This window comes from Prenolepis imparis, unplaced genomic scaffold, assembly GCF_030444845.1.
Source record: "Prenolepis imparis isolate NDT839.2.m4 unplaced genomic scaffold, iyPreImpa1.0 SCAF_14, whole genome shotgun sequence".
In the NCBI taxonomy this organism is placed as follows: domain Eukaryota; kingdom Metazoa; phylum Arthropoda; class Insecta; order Hymenoptera; family Formicidae; genus Prenolepis; species Prenolepis imparis.
In genome coordinates this window covers 3266130-3290377 of record NW_028141172.1, presented here as the reverse complement: position 1 = coordinate 3290377, position 24248 = coordinate 3266130, and the positions used below count along the sequence as shown (strand labels likewise).

Sequence of the window (24248 nt, the reverse complement as noted above, 5' to 3'; positions counted from 1 at the left end):
TATAGGGAAATTCGATACGAAATTGCTGCTTTGGCGCTCGTCCAATCGGCGTACATTAACGTCCGCAAGATCGAGGAACTCGTTTCTCTCTTCGTCTATCTCGTTCCTTCATCCCTTACCTTCAATCTTCTTCCCCCTCATGTTGATCTCAACTACGGTTAGCGTAGGCGAAAATGTATGTATGTACATTTAACATACCCTTAATAGACGTATTTTTAATAATGAAAGTTTCCGGAAGGGAGGAGATGATACTCCATACTAGATACTCTTTTATTTTATTTCTTTTTTTAAAGAGAGATATTAATTTTATATATATTTTGTTCCAACCATCGGGAGAGTATATTCTTTTTTCCTTTTAATCCGCGCTAATTTTCGAAATCAGCAATTAAGTTCTTTAATTAATTCCGTAAGTCGCCGTAATTAATTTTTGCCGTCCACTTTTATTATTTCGTCACGGTGACGGTGGCGAAGGTAAACTTCCGGCTGTTTCGTAATTTTATTACGTAAGCTTATAGTCCTAATGCGTGTTGTAGGAGGCAGCAGTGAATGAAAAGCCAGTGCTGCATTATAAATGGGGATGAATTATGTCGCCCCTAAAGGCACAAGAGGGGGCGAGGGGGGAGAGACTAGTGGAGGACTGAATTATTGCCGAGCATGGCGGAACCGCCCCCACCGGATTTAAATTGCTGCTTCATTCGTTTTGCTAATTTTTCACTTTACATTGTTACCTCTTCAGGGACTTTTTCCTCTCTCTCTTCCTCTTTTTAATTCCTCGATACATCCGCGACAGGTACTATGAAACAGATTGATTGATCGACTATATGCTTTTCAAACATTTGAATGTTGAAGTGTAACTTTGTAAGAGAGAGGACGTTGTTAAATTTTATCGTCAATAAACAAACCTTAAAAGTTCTAATATCGAAAAAAAAAGATAAAAACTTTTATATAAAGTGTAGATATTTAGAAAAGAATATGGAACAATGTGTGTATATTTGAGTATCAAATAGGAATTACAGTATCGATATCCCATTAAATTTTATAACATCGCAACCTCTCCTATAAATAGAAAAATTAATTTTCCGAATTATTAACTCTTAATAAAAAATTTAATATCATGTTGGATTATCTTCCACATATCTCGAGACTATTTAATAACAATATACTAGACGATCGAAAGCCGTTATGTATTGCAGACACTGCAGGAAAAAGAAAAGTATGACGAAACTGTTGAAACGGTTGAGATCATCCGCAAGTGCTTCTGATCGCGAAATAGAAGGGGATAAAAGAGAGAGAAGACAAAGAAAAAGAAGGGAATTCAATTAAAGCGTTCTAATAGATATACTATTATGTTCTTATCGGTCTAATTGCTTCTCCCAGAAGATCACTATCCTGTATTAATTAAAATCGTGCGAAACTAAAATCCAGCAAGTTATATTCACGATTCGATAAGCGCAACTCGTCCATTATGAATATCCTTATGAATATATCCAATATATATTATTGGATTAATTTTAGATATCATTGACTAATTGTTGAATGTTTTTGAATTTATTATAAACGAAATAAAAAATACACTATATTAAGAAATTGTAAAACATGAAAACAATACGATTTTATGAGTTTTACAAAATAAAATATCGTGCTATTAATAAAAAAAAACATTAGAAATAAAATTTCAATTTTTAAACAGCTTTTTTTATGCGTAATATTAAATTTAGAGGAGAATAATTTATTTTCTACTTATATATTTTTTTTCACCTGCAATGTATTTAAAATTCACCTTTCGCATTATCTCGCGAACAGATAAAAATCCTCATCCCTCAGGATCACTGTCTTCGAACAAAGAAAATAATCTGACACCGGAGAAAGGTTCATCGGGGTAGTTCAAAAATCAATTGGATTCGTTGATGTTACTCTCATTGAGTCGATTTCTATCTTATGGCTATGTTTACTTATCTGCTGAACAAATTTTGCTCTCGGTAAACGCAGGATTTAGGGAGAAGGTCAGAGAGAGAGGCAGCGAAGGAAATGGAAAGACACTTGTGCGCGAGCTTTCCTCTCCCTCTTACCCTCTTGAGTCATTACCGAGAATCCTATAATAAAGTTTACTTCGGACAGAATCGAACGCGCGATTTATTTCTTACCACCGTCTGTTCTTTAACGAATGCATCCCCCGATCCAGGAGGGTAGATGGCACTGGAAATCATTGGAACAATGCGATTAGTTCGTTCGACACCTGCAAAAGGACGGCGCGATCTCGGGGAAGATACAATGGAAACCGATAAAAAACGTGATTCGAAAGAATAGTGCCGACGATTTTAATCTCTCATTTGAATCGAAATTTTCTAATTTAAAAAATGAGCGAACGCTTAAAGTACAGTCTCATAACTATTGATTGTCCTTTAATTCCATAATAAGCCATTAATTTCATAATAAGAATTCGAGAACGATTTTATAATTTAATTAACATTAATTCTAGCAAACAGGGATTTTATTATATTTATGCCCCATTTAATCCAGCAATATCTTAATATTTGATCGATAACCCGCCCTCTCCCCTTCTAATTAAGAGTGATAAGAATCATATAATTATATAATTATTATAATCATATATTCATATAATTATATCATATAATTATTATATATAATTATAATTAATAATATATATTATATATAATTATAATTAATAATATATATTATATATTATTAATATTATAATTATTATATATTATATAATTATATAATAATATTTATTTGCGCGCTCTAAAAAACTAAATTGATTTTTTCTTTTCATTTAATCGGAAAGAATATTTTATTTGGCGACAAACTGTCATTTCGGAAATTATTATTAGAAATCATACAAGACGTATATTATTATCGCTGAATTATAAACGCCATTATGATTATGCTTGGTTGAATGACATGAAATTTATGTTGACATTGCGGCGGTTTCCCTTATTTTATCATATCCGTAACGACGTTATACGTACGCATTGAATTGTTCACACTCATTGATTTGCCGGCCATTCGATTTTAATTCAATTCTCGTGCGCTATTTGTCTTGCTTTTTGGCAATCGGCCGCGTGCACAAATCTGATCGGGTTTTACGCAAAAAAAAGAAATAAAATCGTATGGGAAGGAAAAAGAATCCCAGGAAAAACTCAGAGCACAATATTCAATTTTGATGCTGTTCGCTCGTGGCTTACCAACTTTTTCACAGTAGCATCTCCGAATAATATTCCTCGCGTATTTTATATAAATAAATAACGTTCACGTCAAATCTTCTTTGAAAAAAAATTGATTGTACTTTCGAGTTTATAATTTTAACATTTTCTTACAGAACATTTCAATTTTCAATAAATACATCAGAATCTTATTTCGAAATCTGTATAAACTATGTCATAAAAAAACTTGTTTTGCAAATGAAAGAAAATTATTAATGAGAATTTGCAATATAATACACAGTTTGTCACCGATTCTGATATTTTAGTTAAAATATATTTTAATGTAAAACTTTAAATTTTAGGAAATTTCGTAAATTATATTTAATTGAATTTTGAAATAAATTGAATCATTAATTACTGACACTGATAAATAAAAAGATTATATAATATAGTACTAAAAAAAAGTATAGAAAATGGAAATTTAAATATCTGAAAAAAAACGCTAATATTTTTAAAACTCTCTGTATTACTCCAACTATTCGAAATCCCCCGATTAATTTTCCGACCGAGATTAATAGCGAGAACGGCGAGGACTTCGGTAAAATTTACCTCAGAAAACTCTCAGTGGAAGCGAAGAAAGACTTATTGGCTCGAGAAAGGCATAAAAGAAGAACAAAAACACGGCCCACAAAGGTTACACGCTCGAACTAGAGGAAGGGAAGGAGTGAGGGGGAAGTGTGAGGGAAACGGACTGGAAAAAGTGGCCGCGGGAGTGGTGCAAAGGGAGTTTAAGAGAGTGGATTGGAAAACGGGTAAAAGTCACCGTTAAAATGCCGGTAATGCTTAAGATGCGGGTATTAATTAGCGTGCGCAGTTTACAGACGTTAAGAGAGGATTCAAAGAAAGAAAGAAAGAGAGGCAAAAAAGAGAGAGAAAGAGGATGAGGGGAAAGGCTGTTTGCAAAGGATAATAAACCATTAATGAAAGGATAATACCGGTATGGGTGTCAGAGGGACGCGACGAGGGATTTTAACTTTAGTGGGAAACCGAGGAAGCTAGCCAAAAGAAAGGGAGAGGATAAAAGTAGAGGGTAAAAAGCAAAATAGTTAAAAAAGAATGAGTGTAAGCTTTGATGCTGGTATTTTCAATATATAATTTAGCTCTCTCTCTCTCTCTCTCTTTCTTTCTTATTTTTATTTATACACATATAGGTATATTACTGAATAAAAAATAAGAATCGTTCTTTTCCTCGACGAAAATTGTTAAACTTGGAAACGTTATAACTTGAAATATGATTTGAAAAATGATCTCGGAATACAATTTTAGAAACAGAATTGCAAAGAATGAAAACTACTTTTATGCTGTTCTAAAAAATAATATTAATAATATATAGTAATAAATATAATAATAATTAACAGCTTTTGATTAGTTTCTTTAATTTTAAATCAAGTTTTAATCATTTACACATAATTATTAATTGCTAGTGTTAGGACTGATAAATTAAAGAGAGAAAAATTGTTAAATAAAGAGAGGTTCATATAAATGTACAAGATTTTTATGATACACATGTTACAATTTATATATCAATATCTATAAATTTAAAAAAAAGAAAACATCTTCGAAAATATACTTTATTGAGAAACAACCTTTTTAAAAGAGAAGACACTTTTCTATATAAAAAAAATCAATTTCAAGTTATACATAGTAAGGTATATATTTTCATCCATATTTACATTCGTGAATGTATATCTATCAATTGTGTAGTGCGCTTAGCATCTACATTATAAGTTGTGGATATAAGCGCCATGTGCCTTTATCAGTCTAGTCCACATTGTACTGTTCTACATAATCCGTGATATTATTGCTTTAACAATTCGTTTATGTACTCTATATCATTATGCAACAACTGCGCTACATTCAGTGCTGTTACTACGAGAGAGAAAGTCGCTTCCTTCTAATAATTTAATAGTATCCGACTCTTGGGCAAATGGACAACGTGTCTTTTCACCGTATCTTTTATACTTTATCGAGGAAACGTCAATAATCGCAATATTTGCCCCTTGAAAATCAATGTCTTTCGACATTTGAGAGGACGATCTATTTTATAATTAATAATAACTTTCCACATTATAGAAAAAAAACTAGCGAATCCCTTTTGTCTTTATAGCCTTTTCGCTCGATCCGGATTTTTCTCGATAAAATATGCATTGACGCTCGCTATATGTAGAATTATAATAAAATCAATCTAAACCAAAAACGTTACTATACCCGATAATAAATGCAGTATCGATACTTTTTGGCAGACTCACGCACGCTCGCGCGCAGCACTTTGCGTATAAAAAAAAACCTTTTGCGATTTTCATTCACACATCGCTGCTACTACTACTTTGAATCCGTGAACAGACATTTTCTATTTGGAACGAAAGTGAAATGCAATATGCACGGCTGCGGAAAACAAAAGACGCGCATTTCGCGAACGATTTGGAAGTACAACGGTGATAAAAGACTGGAAAAACGGAAGAGAGAGTAAGGAGGGGATGAGGGTGAAATGAGGAGAGACCAGCCTCCGTAAGGGTGCAGACCGCATTTAAAGTCTTTTATTTCGAGCGCGACAACCACGGTTGAAAAACAAAAGGCATAGGATGGCAGATCAAAGAGTTCAGAGGAAAACTCCACTAGGAACTCCGAGGACCTCTCTCTTTCGACAGAAGGCGGCTATCTCAGTCACCTTTCAGTCGCCTCTTCATTTCTGTCGCTTGCTCAAATCCCGTTACAGCATTACTTTTCATTGGGAATCCCTCTCGAAACTATCCCCGACTGTCGGTGTTTTATATGAAAAAATCTATCCGAAGAGAAAGAGAGAAATAAATAAAAAAATTAAATTAAATCGTTATTTATTGACTAAGAGGATTGAAATATTATTTGACGCATTTTATATAGTTTATTTTCTTCTCCTTCTATTTCCATTGCATGATTTTACAAATAGATAAATATTCAAGAATAGAGATGGGATCAAGTTCAATATGTACTTAAAAATCAAATCCAACAATCAAGTTTTATTTTCATCGTTGAAGTATCTGCATAGTATTTTCTATCTAAAGAATCGAATCTTTTACAAGTAGTATTCGAACTCTAAGTTTAAAAAAAAATCTATTTATGTTACATATTGCTACATATCTATACCTACACACTTATTCATCTACCCCCGCAATTTCTCCTAAGTACTCATAAAAGATTCAAACATACTTGATCCAGATTCGAACGTACTTGAAACTACTGTTTTTTTTTTCTTTCTCGAAATAATCATGGAGAGTTCGATTCGAAACGAAACGCGAACAAATTGAAACCTACTTGCGAGACACTTAATCCCATCGCTGTTCGAAGAGTAGTATTCGGTACAAGTTATAGATTATTGTCAAGCTGTGGGACAGTAGATCCTTACCGTCATAGCGCCGTCGTTTAACTTATGCACAAGGTTCTGAAAGCGGAGCGAATATGAATACTTCATGGGCGACCCACCTGTCGTTCTTCCTTACCTTCAACTCTACACGAGTAGTCTCGAAACATAGTAGCGCCACTTATGTCTCGCTGAATGATGCATCGGTCAATCAATCGGCCATGTTACTTATATATATATATGTGTGGGTCTAGCGTGATTGCATACGAGCGAAAACCCCCCGGTATCCCGATAGAGCCGTCATAAGACGTGCGGTAAACCGGGTTATCGATTGCGAGAGGCAACGCGATGACACGCGATCCTTATTTTAATGAGAGTGAAGACTTAAGTAAAGATCGACCGCGAGTAACCGCGAAATTCGATAATTAAAATCTTAAAACTCGCCGATAATGGAATTCACTGTCGTCGTGCGAGGTGTGCGCGCTCGCATTGATCTGTCATAAAATGCATTCAATTATTGGATTTTCCCGTTGCGTCATGGCAACTCGCATTTTGCTCGACAGCGCCCGTCATCGGTTTCGTGTTAATTAAATCAACCATGATTAATTAATTCATTACGTAAAGGTCAACGCCGCTAACAGCGGACGTGATAATAAATATTATTATCCGTTGAATGTATTCGGGATGGTACCTCTGTATCGAAGCTTCATATTATGACAGATATATTATTTAACTCTTTTCCACCCTCGTTTCTTGAAAAAGAGAACACAATATTTAATCTTTCATAGCAAGAAGCACAAAAAGAGTCAGAAATATAAAATCGAGTATTATATAAAAAAAATATTGTATAAAAATTACACAGAGATTTAAGACTCAAAAAAATGCAGGAATAAATGTAAATTAATTGTAAGAGATTTACAAAAAAAGATAAAGAATCTAGATAGTCTCCATAAATTTAAGAGTTCGAGAATCCAAAGAATTAGAATCGTTAATTTATCAATAAATTTCATTATTTAAAAAAATAAATAGAACGCAATTATATGGAATAAAAAAAATAAATTTTACGCTTAACCATTAAATATATATATATTTATATATTTATATGTATATTTTATATATTTATATATATATAAAATTAATTAATTTAAATATAATTACGAAGTTACATTACGAAATCATCATTAACTATTTTATCTCTATTTTAAAACGCTCGTATAACAATAAGATAATATTAGAAAAACTTTACAATTCAAAGTTATTCGATCTAAATCCATGACTTATTGTTAGATTTGTTAGTGAAGTCAGCGCGGAGCTTTCGCTTAAAGTTACGTCTGTTCACGCTTGATTGCGACACAATTTCGTCGCGCTATTCAAAACTACTCCAGGAAATTCCGAACTTTAGGTTTGAAGCGTGAATTTCTCGATATTCACACTCTCTAAATTCTTTAAGTCTTACAAGAAAGGACCTAAAGAGATTTGGCTCGACAGTTTTAACCAACTCGACTAAAACGCTATATCATAAATATTTCTCGACCAGATCAATATTTGAATATTTACGTCTGCGACGTCGAATGAAAAGTGGATAAAGACAATATAAATATAACGTTTCATTGCTGCCTCTTTTTTGCACCACGAAAATACATCTCCCGAGAATTTCATCTCCCGAAAATCTTTTTTTGACCGCAACGAGCAAGCGTGTTTAGGTTGAAAGAGATATACGCGTACAAATATAAATATTTTCAGTATCGAGTTCTCCCTTTCACGAAGTTATTTATACGTGACTGTAAAGATAACTTGTATGGAAAGTTTGACAACTCCCGTGATACACTAAAAATATTGATATTAATGTTTAGAACCGTCTCTAAACAAAAAAGAACAAATACAGGGACACGCGTACGAAAACTGAAAATCGCGTTTCCGGAAAATAATAATATATTCGACTTAAAGACACTCGCCATTTTATTCGCGACTTATCTCGCTCGACTCGCCCGGGCGTTTTCATGCTAATTTCGGGTCATTGAGAATTTTCCCTTTCGCGCCAAGCGTTAACAAGCCAAGCTGCAAAATTGTTGGTTGTAAAGCATTCTCGAAAGCAGCGACGGGGCGATGAAAACGACGGAGGAGAGACGGGGATGAAACTGTAGCGCCCGCGCTGAAGTTTGTTTTTCATCCCTCCAACCAGGCGGGAGAGTTCTCTAATTAAAGCAGGAGCGTTTGGCGTTTGGCAATTAAAAAGCGCGAACTTCAAAGGCCAATTGAAACGGCAGCTCTCGATTTTATATCACCTGACGTATGTAATCATCGGGACGGATGATGAGCGCGACGTTCATCACTCTTCGTGATGCATCGTGAAATACTCGTGAATTTTCTTCCAAGCTGCGTTTTCTTTCCACTTTTCCCCTCTGCCTCCACCCTTTTCGTCGGAAATCACCTACAAAGTTTATTTAAGAAAAACGGCATGTTTCATTGATCGATTAAATAAAAAGAAAATGCATTAGGATAATCTAAATTAAAGAAAAAATTTAAATTAAATTAAATTAACATTTCAATTAAAACTTATAGAAAGAAAACACACACATAATGTTTTGCAGGATTCTACTCCACAAAGGTACCTGCGTTATTATCGTATAAAATTCTCATCTTAGAAATTAATGAAAAATTGACACAAATATTGCGTTCCATCTTTTTTTAAATATTTTAATTTTTTATCTTAAATTTAAAATTTTTTAGTTCAAGTTTTAAAGTGAAAATTTTTTAATCCTTTACTTTTATTTAATGCAAGTAGAAACAACATATATACATAACGGCTTGAATCCGCCATTTATTTATATATTTTTAAGAATTAATGATTATAGTTGTATTTCCAATTTATATAGTTAATATAAATAAAAACATAAAACAAATGTTGATATTTTTTCTTGGTAAATAAAATGTAAGAGTAAATAAAATATAAGAGTTAAATCGAAGCGCGTTGAAAATATCAGGGCGAATTTGCAGGCAGAGGAAAAAGAAAAATGTATGTAAACGTGAAAATCGAGGAGCCTTGTTTATTTAATCATTTACTTGGAATAATTTGTTCGTTAGCAAATGAAAGAGCCAAGGGGCTTGCAATCAGTTATGCAATTAATATTGCAATCAATATTTCGCCGATTAGTGTGTATATAACCTGAAAAATCCAATAATTATGTAAATTCACATTAATCTCGACTTGTATTTTGTCAGGTACTCACACAAAAATAATAAATACCTCTGCATTAATTCCATATTATTTAATAAAGCTGGCTTTTACATAGTTTCTTTTTTATTATAAAAATTCAAAATATATACTATATACTATACTATAAAGATACCGATACATCATTTTAATAAGAAAACACCATCGATTTCCGATGCTTTTCATTTCCTCTTATTTCCTTTTAATATATATATATATTTGCTCGATATAAAGATAAAGTAAAACAAAATTCGCTTTATCTTCCGTTCATCCCCGTTCCTTTGAACGACCGCAAACATCCATCTAATCGTTCTACCGACCGCGAAACGCTTTACTTTTCGTCGAGACGCGATCAGGGGATATGAATATTAAAAGCGGCTTTTCGCGCTCTGATGAATATTGATATCGAAGAGCAACGCAAAAACACAACAACCAAAATGATCGTCCTGCCGGCCGGGAGCCTTTAAAGGCTCTCGCTCTTTTCCCCCGGATATTCGTATATATATACAAACCTAACTTATGCAACTGTCTACTATATATATTTTATTCCGTATTATCGACTCTCGATTCTAGCTGTTTCCTCACGTATCTCTAAATTAGAGCTACCGCATTATCGCCGTACAATTCTAACATATTCTAATGCGTTAGGAGAAAAGTTCATAGCTTATCAGAGAATTTAGAACAATACGTAATGCAACAAAGATTAAGTTTGTATAAGCGTCCCGGAAATAGTTGTAGTATGTACAATTGTATTCTATACACTTGATAAAGAAACTACAACATATATATATATATATATATATATATATATAGTGTTCAAAAAATTGCAAACAGCGAAATATTTCAAAATATGTTTTTATAAAATATGCATTTTTTTATAAAATTAACATTTTTTTCATAAAACTTATTATTTTATGTATAAAAATATTTGGGTAAGATCCAAAATGAATATTTTACGAGATATTTCATAATTTATGTAAGATTATCTATGTCAAACTAAAGTATAAAATATCTCGTTAACTATTCACTTTTTTGCCATATAACTTTTTATGCCGAATATAGCGAGGAATCCATTTATATAACAGGGTGGTGCCATTAAAAAAATTCAAAGTGACCTTGTTCAGCTCTCGGCGACGCCATCCAAGATCAAACTAACAAAGCCTTTTTAAATCCTATTTTTTACAGACTAATTTGTCTGAAACATCTTCTTATATAAAACTTATATTCTTCGAGATATTTCGTTATCCCGCAATTTTTCGACTCTGTACATATAAAGGAAAAGATTAAAGTGGTGAATAGGACAGCTCATTACGGTGGGAATATCGCTTCTTTCGGACTTCGGACGTCCTCTGGCTGGATCGTCGCCGAAGCCGAATGCTCTTTGTTCCAGCGGGGTTCCACCATTGTGTGTCGTGTGATTATCAGGCGCGCGAGGGATAATTCGGTGCCCAGGCACAATGAAGTCGCGAATCGCTGTTGGAAAATCGTCCGTGATTCCGCACAGCGCGCTTTCGAGACGCCCTGATGCTGATTAATTAGGCTCCCCTCATCCCCGCCCCCTTCGCGCTTACAGTCCGCATTAATCACGCGATCATTAGCCCGAAACATCGACGGCGGATGTCTCGTTATTTCGCGCGTAATTATTGTATCCCTCCCTGATTAACACCTCGAGCTTGTAGATTTAACCCCTGTACGTTTTTTTTTTTTTTGTGAATTTGAATTGAAGCGAGATGAAAACGAGATGAGTTTGATGCAATTAAATTTTAGACTCTTCATCTTTTTTAGCAGTATTCAAATTTGTAATAAAATGCTCGATTATCGTTAAAAAAACAGTCGAGTCAAACAACTGATAACAGCTGATTTGTTATTTTATGCGAATTTTTATTTACAAAATTTTATAAAATTTTAATAAATTTTATTTATAAAAGCTTTAATATCCTTGTACTAGTTTTTTCCGAGAGAAAAAAAAAGAGAAAGAGAGAGATAAAACATTTCTCTCGATAAATAAAAGTATAATAAATTCTCGGATGTGTGCACAAGAGAGACACGATTTAATTAGCACGACTATTATCGCGCTATTATACGCGGCAAATTCGAAAGTTTTGTGAATTATGGTGGGCCTTCGTGAAAGAGAGAGAGCGCAGGCTTGAAAAGGACTGGAAGTGACGCAGCTCACTGCATTATATATCGCGGAGATAAAGGATCTTCGGCGAGATATATCACGTATCTCTCTCGTGACACGGAGAGACTCCATCGATGGACTTTTTTTTAAACGATAGTCACGACGCGGAACAAATTTGCGCATCGTAAAATGCAAAATTATTATAACTTTTCGCGTCCAAAACGATTGACAAGCAATATAAAATTGAACACGCACATAAAACGTTGACAAAAAGCAGCGACAAAACGTGACTGTATGATCGACTCGAAATATTCCCTGCGCGCGTTGAGGGTCTTGATTTATCGAATAAATCGCGCAATATTTGTCGAGCTGTACGATACGTCAGAACAAATATTTCAAGGAAATCCTCGGAGAAGCTCTCGAGCTTTTGCAGAAATTCCGAATGTTAATCAACCAATGGATATTTGACGTTTCATTGGAAAACGATGTTCTTTCTCTCTCCCTCTTCCCTTATATCTTATACACCGAGGGTAATATTTCATGTTAAAGCTGTTAAAACGTGCGTAAGAAATTTACATGCATCGTAAATATTTCTCTCGCGTTTTGAACAGAAAAAAGACAGAGATATATCTATTTTTTACACGACCAATTATTATCGCGAAGAAAAAGTACTCTATTTCAATATTCCGGTTATACGTCAAGCCTTAATTCAATGCAGCAATTACCTTATGCGAGTTTCACCATCGTTACACCAGCTGAGCCACTTTACATGTAATAGTTGAACGTGCGGCCTCAACAATGGCGATTACAAAAACGCGATATCTTCCGAGGGTCGAACATCGGCCCGTTATATATTACAATTATAGCCGTCTCTCTAACGGTAAATTACGTTGCGATACGAACAATTCACGCTTTACTCGCAGATCGATAGCCGTCACGTTGACCTGATTGCCGAACACAATGTGATTTTCATGTAATGTAACTTTTCTTTATCTATTTAACTAGACTACAAGCTAACTTCTTCACAATCCGATAGCTGCTTCGATCCTCTTGAACTTTAACCCTCCTGTCAATGCATAATTTTTCACCCTTTTATCAATGTATGAGTACCTGGGTACCAACTGTGTGTTTTTGCACATTGCAACCATTTTTTTTTTAACAGCTGCTGCATCGAATATTTTTTCCTGTTATATTTTAGGAAGTTAGATTAGGTTATTAGGTTTATATTCGGTTATTTCCGAATACAAAGACCTTTTGTTTCGGGCGGAAAAAAGTTCCGACACATTTTTAACATTTAAAGTTGCTTTGAGTATCCGTTCATTGAAAAGAGTTAAAATGATTGCAATTTGTCATTGCATCAGTATTTCTTAATCTTTTCTAATTTAATATTAAATGAAATTATATTATATAGCAAATTCGAAATAAATTTTTCAAGCAAGAAATGAAGAATTTCTCACGTTCTCACGATGGATAAGAATTTTAGATATCAACTACACGAATCAGTAATCCTCAATTAATCTTTTACAAAAATATGCACAATAATGTTTCAGAGCTAGCTTCCAAAACTTGCTCCAAAAATTTATTTCGAATATAAAATAGTAATTTTCGATGCAAAACATTTCTCTCTCTTTAAATCGCAAACAGTTTCGCGAAATTATGATTGACTTTAGCTCATAATATTTAAAATATTCAAAGAATTAAATTTTTGATAAAATTATTATATATTATATATTTTCCAAAAATATAAGCAATGTTAAATCGCAGTCAACAAGTACGATGGAACAGAATTTTGGAAATCAACCACACGAATCAGTAATCCTCAATTAATCTTTTACAAAAATATGCACAATAATGTTTCAGAGCTAGCTTCCAAAACTTGCTCCAAAAATTTATTTCGAATATAAAATAGTAATTTTTGATGCACAAAATATTTCTCTCTCTTTAAATCGCAAACAGTTTCAAAATTAAGGAATTATGATCGACTTTAGCTCATAATATTTAAAATATTCGAAGAATTAAATTTTTGATAAAATTATTATATATTATATATTTTCCAAAAATATTATAAACAATGTTAAATCTCAGCCAACAAGTACGATGGATAAGAATTTTAGATAGCAACTACACGAATCAGTAATCCTCAATTAATCTTTTACAAAAATATGCACAATAATGTTTCAGAGCTAGCTTCCAAAACTTGCTCCAAAAATTTATTTCGAATATAAGATAGTAATTTTTGATGCACAAAATATTTCTCTCTCTTTAAATCGCAAACAGTTTCAAAATTAAGGAATTATGATCGACTTTAGCTCATAATATTTAAAATATTCGAAGAATTAAATTTTTGATAAAATTATTATATATTATATATTTTCTCCAAAAATATTATAAGCAATGTCAAAGCTCAGCCAACAAGTATACAATATTTTAGAACGACTCAGTCGCTTATCACACGTATAATCAGGCGCACTAATGACTCTCTTTCTTTCTCTCTTCCTGCTATTTCAACACGAGTTGCAACGGTGTGAAAATAGTAGATGGGTTCATAAGAATTATATATAAGTGTGAAAATGGTGCGAGAGACAGAGGGAATTTCCGTGTGACACGGCTTGTGTGTTCATCTTTAGAGCGGCTCGAGTACAACACTTACTATACTGACACGATATACTGACTCGGATATAAGGCATGAGCTGTGCGCGCTCTCTCGTCCTCTGCGAGGTCTTATATATCGCCCCGCAGTGTCTCGCATGCCTTTCATTTCGTCCTTTACGGTACTTCGTCATGATTTACGATGTATCCGCATGAGAAACGACGGCATCGCGCGCGTGCACGCGCTTCGCTCCTTTTATCTCTCTCTCTCTTGCTTCTTCCTTCCTTCCTTCCTCTACTTATGGTTTCCGCCGCGTCAGTATACGCGCCTGTAATTTTCTCGTCGGCAGTCGCAAGACTCCGGAAAAGGATGCTCCGCCAAAGGACTTCTTTGATTCGGCTTCGACGGAAGTCGCAGCTGTTTCGGACTCTCTCTCTTTCTCGATGCGGTAGGTCGCGGTAAGGTCGCGATAAGATACGGTGGATCGTATAAACGCGATCCAGACATCCTTGGAATGTTTAATCCTTGAAGAGAGTCCCCGACTCTCCGCCGCGTTAGAGTCGCTAAGTGCCTACTTGAAAATATCTTATCTGACGTTCAACAGTTTTATTGTAAATTACGATGATTGTTCGGATCGAGATATATATATTTTTTTTTATTATTTATATACTCGTCTTTGTACTCATAATTTATCGATAATCAATGTAAGAGAATATATAAATATGACTGAAGAAATTAAGATACAATCAAAGACCAACTGATAGAAATATTTGAGAATTTAATTATTTGAATAAAAGAATTTTATGTGCAATACACAATATTTAAATTCACATTAACCTTATCTGCAGGAACATTAATTTTAAATTAATAAGCCCATTTTGTAAAACAAACAGAATAATTAAATATATAAATGATAATTGTTCAAATTAAGATATAATATTTTTTGTGTTACGTCAATTTTTAATCGTTTATATTACCCTCGTTTTCGTACTCATAATTTATCGTCAATTAATGTAAGAAAAAAATATGTATGTATGACTGAAGAGATAACAACAAAGCAATTGAAACGATCTAGAAATTTAATTATTTGAATAAAAGAATTTTGAACGCACACAATGATATTTAAGCTCGCATTAGCTTTATCTGCAGTAACAGTAATTTAAAATTAATGAGCCTATTTCGTTAAATAAATAAGAAAATAATTTCACTAAATTATAAAACACACGTGTAGAAATAAACAAGGTGAATATATCACGAATTTTAATATATATATATAAATTTACACTTAAAATTCAAACTTAAATGAAGCTCGACAGACAATTGGGAATTCAACTGCGTTTAAATTTGAGCTCGAGAAATTTTTTCACACACGATTTCGCTGCGATACTCAATAACGAATGTAGGGTGCAATTTTCAGGCAAATGGCTGAATTATCATAACTACGTAACGAGCATCGTTTGTGCCATCAACATACATATATATGTATAATCGTATTAACTTCGCATGGCGGGCGCGCTATCAAAGTTTCAAACATTTGCGAGCATACTGTCATTACATAATCGTTCTATAATCACTTTTTCGACAGCTACAATGGAATATTCTCCGGTTCGTTGTTGCGCGAATCGTCGCCGTTTGTTTATTGTGCAATTAATGACGAAGCGGGGGAGCTAATTATTAACCCTGTAAAACGAACACTCTCTAATTTATATCCGTTGCTAATTGGTTCCCAGCAATGAATAATTATTTACTAATCAACACATTGTGCACGCGCGAGTTAGAATTTTCGCCCATTTTTAGTATTTTATTATTGTATAATTTATGAGACATACACACACATACGTAGAAAAATATAAAGTCCAAAAAAATATCGATATTTATTCAATATAAATATTTTACTCTATATGTAATTTTTTTAAAATATTTAAATGTTTTCCAATATTGGTGTGCAGAAAGGAAAGAGAGAGAGAGAGAAGTAATAAAAGACAGGATGCTATATAAATTGAACAGAATAAATATGCTCACTATTTTTATTTATTCAAAGATAAAACTCGTCCTCTTCTCTGGGTACTTTTTGCGCAATCTTTTCGTAGAGTATCGATAATTTTTATAAACCTTGAATTTTTATATATATCACAAATTTCATTAAATTTTTATATATTTCTATATCTCTTGATGTGGAATTTTTTATATATTTTTTTAAATAAAAATCACATAATACTGGGGCACTTAGCTATAATTTAGATTAGGATTGAACTTCAAAAAGTCGACGGATAACTTCCTCGATTTGGCGCATTTTAGTAATTGGAATGCGTAATTTTCGACTAGCATTGTTCCCTGAAGAATACTGCGTAACGAATGACGTGCGACGTCGTCAAGGAAATTGCATCTTAAATCTTACAAACTGGAATTCCTTTCGTTCAACACGCCAAGCAATCTGCTCATCCTTTCTCTCCCTCCTCTCTCTTTCTCTCTCTTCTTCTCTCTTCGTGTCTCTCACATGTCAAGACTACAATTCTAATGACATTTTAACTGTCTCGAAAATTATAATATTGAATTTTTGGCAAAAATACACACGTAACGAAAAAATAATATTAAAACAAATAAATACAAGACCTATCATTTTAAATGAGTCAAATTTCAAAGATTTGACTCATTTAAAATGATAGGTCTTGTATTTATTTTTTATTTATTTTATATTATTTATCTCGTATTTATTTTCTAGCTTTTCACAATTTTACCAAAGTTTACAAGTTGTATCGAAAGCAATTATTCCAAAAAAAAGAAAACGAAGAGCTCTCTTTCATATATCTATTTCAAAATCTTGCGTGCGTAGATTTAATCGGGAATGCGAAAACGTCACTACTTCCGGCTCTGACACGTACGCGCCATTATTTAATGTTTTAAAACAAGGACGTCACGAACGAGAAAAAAAAAAGTGCCTATTATAGCAATCTATACGTAAAATATAGATGCATAGATATATATTTTTCGTCTCGTACGTAGTTCTGCCGCACGTAATACCTTCATATATGTATGCACAACGATTACACCGGCCGCACGACACACCCTCGCTTAAACGACTCGTTCGCGGTGATCCATAATCAAGGACACGCGATATCTCACAGAATTTCCTCAGATCCGACAGGAAGATTATCAAGCGGCAAATAGATAACCGTTGCGGAAAAGTCACGCAAAGTTGGGCATTCGCTATATTTGAGAATCCTATCGGGGAGAGCATCATCGTGACTTTCGCGCCTACCTGCGAATTTCTCGTAATCGCGCGACCTAATCTCCTATTTAACTGCTACTTACTTAGACGAATTGGTGTTCGACCGAATTATTAACATAAAATTTGCATTGCAAAATATACAGGAAGGCGCACATTTTTTTTAACTAATCGGAATTTGACTAATCGGAATTTTTGGTGGTAATTTGCGTGGAAACGAGCATCACTCTGTATATTATTTAATTGAAATTATTAACATATTTGCATTGCCCAATTGTTATTATAAATATACAGGAAGACGCACATTTTTTTTTAATCCTCGAATAATCGGAATTTTTGACAATAACTCGCGTGGAAATGAATCATCCTGCATACTAAATAATAGTATATTCAACAGATTGAAATTATTAATCTATTTGCATTGCCCATTGTTATTATAAATATATACAGGAAGACGCACATTTTTTTAAATCCTCGAATAACCGATATTTTTGACGATAATTCACGTGGAAATGGAGTGTATACTAAATTAAACCTAGTATACTAAATAATCTAATAGACAACTTTCGTTTGTGGGATCCTTTTGAAATTAAATTTAAAGTCGATTTTATCTTAATAATTTGGTTAAAGTTTTCCAGTGCTGTGTGTATTTATGGAAACTTTCTTTCTTTATTATTTAATTCTCAACACAATTCCGAAGTTCGAACAATTTTTTAGCACGCGCTCAATAATTTATATATACACGATGAAAACAAAACAATCACCACTCTGTAAAATTCCTCGCTAAAAATCTTTCATGATTTTCATGAATTTCTCAGGATGTTCTTGTGATGAGTATTAGAATTGAAATTTTGCTTATTAATTAGCTCGCGGAATAATATCGAGCTTTTCCCCAATCTTTAATAAGCTTTCGCAACACAAATAAGTTCCACAGAATATCCGAAGTATTTCTCATTAAACACTCCGCGCATAAAATCGGGGGCGAAAAGTGCCTCTTCATAGAAGCGATTCAAGATTCAGCGAGATTGAAAGCACTTCGTTATTTGCTGCACCAAGGTAAATGGTTCTTTCGATCGGTACGTACATATATATACGCCACCAGCGATCCCTATTGCATCCCGAGCTGGAATTCCCTTTGTCGCGTCCTTTCCGCGGGGGAGGGATCGAACAATGCACGAGGAAGGGCGGAAAGAAAGGGAGGTTTGAATTGAAATAACCCGGTAACAATCGTCGCGGCGTTTTCTAACTTTTCAGACGCGAGAAAATAACGATGCAGAGCAAACGCGCGTGCAATCACACGGCGAAATATGATGATCTCCTCTCCCATACCTTGAAGAGCCCCGGGACACGATGATACAACCGATTATTCATCATATCGGGGCGAGGGTACGTTAAATGCGAAATGCAGAAAAACGCGTGTCACTTGATCTCGTACCAGGATTAAAAAAGAAACACTAACGATACCCTCTCGCAGACGAGGACGGTAAAGTGATAATATATGCAGTGAAAAAGTGTAGGGGGAAAAAAGCGCGCGTAAAGTGACAAACGATATCTGCGTATATAAGCTTCAATGACACTTTTTGCCTATCTTTTTGCGTGATTAAGATTACAGAGGTGCGAATTGTGACGTAGTAAAAAAAAAGTGTGAAAAAGATTATGTATTTTTTTTTATGATACAAATATCGAGCGTGTTTCCCCATTAATGAGAAAATATACTATACTCTCAATCCCATCTGATATCATAGTCCTTTTGTAGTATATATTCGCGTAAAGATACACGGTGCCTCGCTTCTGAGAGTCGGCTTCGCCCTAACTAGGCGCGAGACACTACCGTGTCTCTTGATACACTCTTAAAATGACAATTTTCTCGATGCATCTTCAGACTTCTTGATTTCCAGCGCAAAGAACATGGAACAGTGACCCTTGCACCAAATATAAAAAAAAGAAGTAGTCGACTTTTTCTAGCCGGCTGCACACATTCGATGCACCAATCCAACTAAAAGCCTTGGATGGCGCTCGCAAGAGAGTGTATAACGCCCTTCTTCTCTCTATAGTTCTCTTTCTCCAACCTTTTTTCCGGTACGCGAAGGATGACAAACGGCGCAAAATAGAGTGCAAATAAAGACGCGGAATTTAATATTGCATACGTCAGGGACGTTTTGTGTCATTTAGTACATTTATCTTCCGAGAAACAGGGATCCATGAAACTTCCATGGGAAAAGTTATCGAGGGACAAGTGAAATTAGTGTCTCTCGTACGTTTTCCCCTGTATACAATATAGCGATACGATATATATGGATTACACTTTGTTGCCCGTGTTGTATCGAAACAGATAACAATGGCGCGGAAGCACTTACCTTCCAGTTCGACGACCTTGCCGGCTCTCTTGAGCGCCTTCACCGCCTCGTCGTGCGTGGCTTCGCGCAAATCCTCGCCGTTTACCGCCAAAATGGCGTCGCCGACGTAAAGCTGCTCGGTAGCGTCCGCAGCCATACCCTTGAAGATCTTCGAGATGAGTATAGGCATTTTGTTTTCCTTCCCGCCCTTAATCGAGATCCCGAGGCCGTTGTTGTCGCTCTTCACCACGCGGACGATACGCTTCTGATTGGCCACCGAATCCGGCACATCCGGATCGTTCAGACTGTCCACATTGTTATTATTGATATTGCCGTTGTTCAGGGTGTTGTTGCCGGTCTCGCAGCTCTCGTCGAGCGAAATACTGAGATAATCGTCCTCCAGGGAGACGAACACGCGGTACCACTGACCGCGCACTTGGGTCTCGAGAACCCCGGCGCGTCCCGACGCCGAGGACGAGGCGCCCGTGGTCGTCGTAGTCGACGAAGAGGAAGACGACGTCGCCGCGGACACCATCGAGCCCATCCCCATCACCCCCATGGCCGATGAAGCCTGGCCGCTGCCGCACAACTCCACCATTTCGATTTCTTCGCAAGCCGTACGCTGCAACAGACCAACAATTTCGTGCATAATTTCTCCTCTCCCTTTTTTTCCATTTTAATATTGCGATATTTATATACACTGAGAGAGAATTTTCTCTTGGAATTTACCCTGAAAATCGTAGTAATCGTGGGACAATATGGTATGGAAAGAATTTTATGAGAATTTCTTTGATTAATATTTATCACACAATAAAAATAATAATATTTATTACAATAAAATATAAAACATGTTTAATTAATTTTATAATTAACTAAACTGCATAATAAAATTAATCAAACATATTTTATATTTTATTGTAATAGATATTATTATTTTTATTGTGATAAATATTAATCAAAGAAATTCTCATAAAATTCTTTCCGTATCATGATTTTCAAGGTAAATTCTAAGAGAAAATTCTCTTTGTGTATAGATTACAAAGGTTGCATTTGTATTAGATTAGGTCAATGATCATCCATGTAAAATATGTGGTAAAAAATTATATGATATTAAACAAACTTTGCGATCGTATGGGGGATATAAAAATTTTTTAAATGTTTAACGTAAACTCTGAAAAAGCTTCTCGAATTAAAAGCGATCGAAAATAAATAAGCAGCATATAAAGATCCTGCTGGATATACTTTCGCGGGAGAAGAGAGAGAGAGCTCGAAAATGTTTTGATTTTAATTTCTCTTACATCCGTCATTCAATTTCCGGTGCAAGATTTGGGAAAAATGACAAAAAAAATGGACAACTGTATAGTGCATCGCGGAATAAATGACGCCGATACTCGACGACGTGAATAAATCAATTGTATCACTATATCCCGGCGAAATTCGTAATTTGAAAATAATTGATAGCGGTCGGCAGTGACGTGGCCGAGTTCTCTTTGTTTTCCTCCTGCACCATTATTACCATCAATCCAGTATCGCGCCGCAACAATGGCGTTACTATTGCACGCGCGAAATGGCGTATGGGCGCAGCGGAAGGCAAATAATTAGAAGAAAATTGCATGCGCTTTTGCGATAAAGCCGTCCAACTATAATCTCGTATATACACTTTTAATTAATTCCAAAACTTTTTCATAAATCGCAGTTTGCGAGGAGAATGTATTAATTGGATTAGTTTGTAAAACATCGAAATCGGAAATCGACGAAAGGTAGAGTCAAGATTCCAAAAGTTCAAAATCCCGTCGAATTTCTAGCTTGTAGAAAGTAAGAACCATCTTCATTTCACTCGCAAGAAAGTAGTTTGGATTACGATCGCGCTAATTCTCTGATTAATTTCGAGATCTCGTGGAAAAATGATAGTTTAATAGCATTTATTATTGAATATATACACTATATATATATACAAAATGACACTTTTGGCAAATGAGATTTCTGCAAAAAGTCTCTAGTTTCCTGAATGAAGTTCTACTGCACAAAAGTAATGGAACAGCACGGTACGGCGAACGACAGCGGCCATGTTTAATGAATGTGACGATATGACGGCACGTAGGTACGTGGCAAGGTTATAATTAAAGTGTTTGTCTCTGGGAATTAGTCCTGCGCTAGTTCTGCCTTCACGTTTCGCCTACGTGAAAATACACGAGAGATGTCTTTATGGATGATATAACTGTGTGTAGGTGCAGCCCACGATGTTACATACATACCATGTCCCAATTAACATCTGGCACTTTCCGGGATCATAAATTTACAATATGAGTTGGAACAATTTGATAATTATTTCTATGGACCAATTTATATTATATTCAAAGCCTCTTATAAATGAAATCCACCATTCTCTATCTCTTTAGTCATTCTCACGAGATCATCTCTCCCGAGATGATCAATTTCGTGTTCCTGATTTTATTTAGAGCCTTGTAATCTTTATTTTTTTTTTCTATATAATATATAGAAAAAATATAATATATATTATATAGAAATAATTTTATATAATATATATTACATAGGAAAAAATATATATAATGCTGTACCGATATTGCATTCAAGAGTATTTGATGAAACTAATTAAGGATTAAATTTAATCGGATGGATTATATCGGATCTGAATCGTGTTTAATTATTTAATTCCCAGATAAAAATGTGAAAACACACATCTAGGCGCGAGACGGTCGTTATCGCGAATCAACAAGTATATTAACGTTTCGAACAAGCGAACGGACGAGCTGCGGCAGTTCACACGCGGATATAAATTTAAGTCGTTATAGTCTCGCGATGCCCTCGGCGCGATAAACTCGCTTCGGCCCGCAAGTGATCCTTTTACGCAAGGACACAGAAATGAATTGATTCCGGCTCCGACCTCGCAGCGCGAGGATTTCATATCGAGGCTATCGGGCTAAATGATACCGGGATAGATTCTCCGTAGAAATTGCCGGATTCTGTGTTAAATGGGTCCAACGAAATAGCAGCGGACAAGTATTGATAGATCGTAGCCAGGAAAGAGAAACGATACTATAGTTTCAAGCAAAAATGTGTCCGATAATCATATTCGATAGTAAGATACGTTTAAGATATGTTGTATCTATATAATTCATAAAAAAATCATAAAAGTTAAAGAAAATTCAAAACCTATCAAAAACTCTAATTATATATTCAAGTTTTACAATTTCAAATGTATATATCCAAAGAGTTTAATATAATCAAGAAATCCGAAAATGTTAAAACCGCGACATATGTAACAATTGGAATTTATTGACTTATTTTACAAAATAAAATTTAATTGTATAAATTTAATCCATTCGAAAAAACCATTAATAAAATATTAGGGAAAATATCACGTATAAATAGGCTTTCAGCGGAATAAAAATATAAAAAGTGTCGCGCGGCGCCATCATTTTAACCAAATTGATCCGCGCCAAGTATTAAAATACGGAAACAGACGTCGACACGCGCATTCGCGCGCTCGTTTTAGCGGATACACGTGCACGAAGTGAATGCACCGAACTGCATGTCCAGCTGCATGCGGCAGAGCAGGATAGCGGACAGAGAGGAGAGAGAGAGCGAGATGGAAGAGTTGGAAAATTTCGATTGGATGTCGGAATAATCGGAAAATACATTACGCACGTGCATTGTATAGCGGAAATAAGCCGCAACCCGAAAAATAAAGTGCAAAAAAGCGCAAGTCTGTCGGCTGTTGCTCGCCCTATTTACTTAAAAATAGAAACCGAATTCAAAATCACGTATAAAAAATAAGATTTCGTTAACTCTTTTTTCCCTTTTAATTCTTATTGTTTGCAAAAATCTTTTCAATTCTAACAAAGAAACCTCGCGAATTCTGATTTTAATAAAATTTTACACACATATAGGAGGAGATAAATGGATGAATGAGAGATTTTCGGTTGTTTCAGCATTTATATAAATAATTTTCTTCTAAAATGTTTTAAACTTTTTTTTCAAAATTTGATTGGTATTTTTACCAAAATACCTCTAAAATTTTGTATATAAAATATTTTTTTATCTCGAAATGCTTTCCAATATGAAAAGGCAAAAAGCCGCTTTACATACGAGGGAATAGTTTTATCCCTTCAGAATCATTTTTGCAATTGAAAGTTTCATCTATTCATCTATTATCCTCCCTACATATGTATAAAATT

The 24248-nt window shown here is 34.6% G+C and overlaps 2 protein-coding genes across 5 annotated transcripts in view; one reads left to right on the top strand and one right to left on the bottom strand.

Moving 5' to 3' along the window:
* Nucleotides 1-24248, top strand: part of LOC145945361 (phosducin-like protein 1) — an 80409-nt gene that overhangs the window by 29985 nt on the left and 26176 nt on the right. The gene's annotated exons all lie outside the window — the stretch shown is intronic.
* Nucleotides 1-24248, bottom strand: part of Syn1 (Syntrophin-like 1) — a 265686-nt gene that overhangs the window by 236431 nt on the left and 5007 nt on the right. For both annotated transcript variants that reach the window (XM_083054313.1, XM_083054314.1), the window contains exon 3: nucleotides 20071-20671. In XM_083054313.1, coding sequence (XP_082910439.1) covers nucleotides 20071-20671 — 601 coding nt within the window. The remainder of the gene's footprint in view (nucleotides 1-20070; nucleotides 20672-24248) is intronic.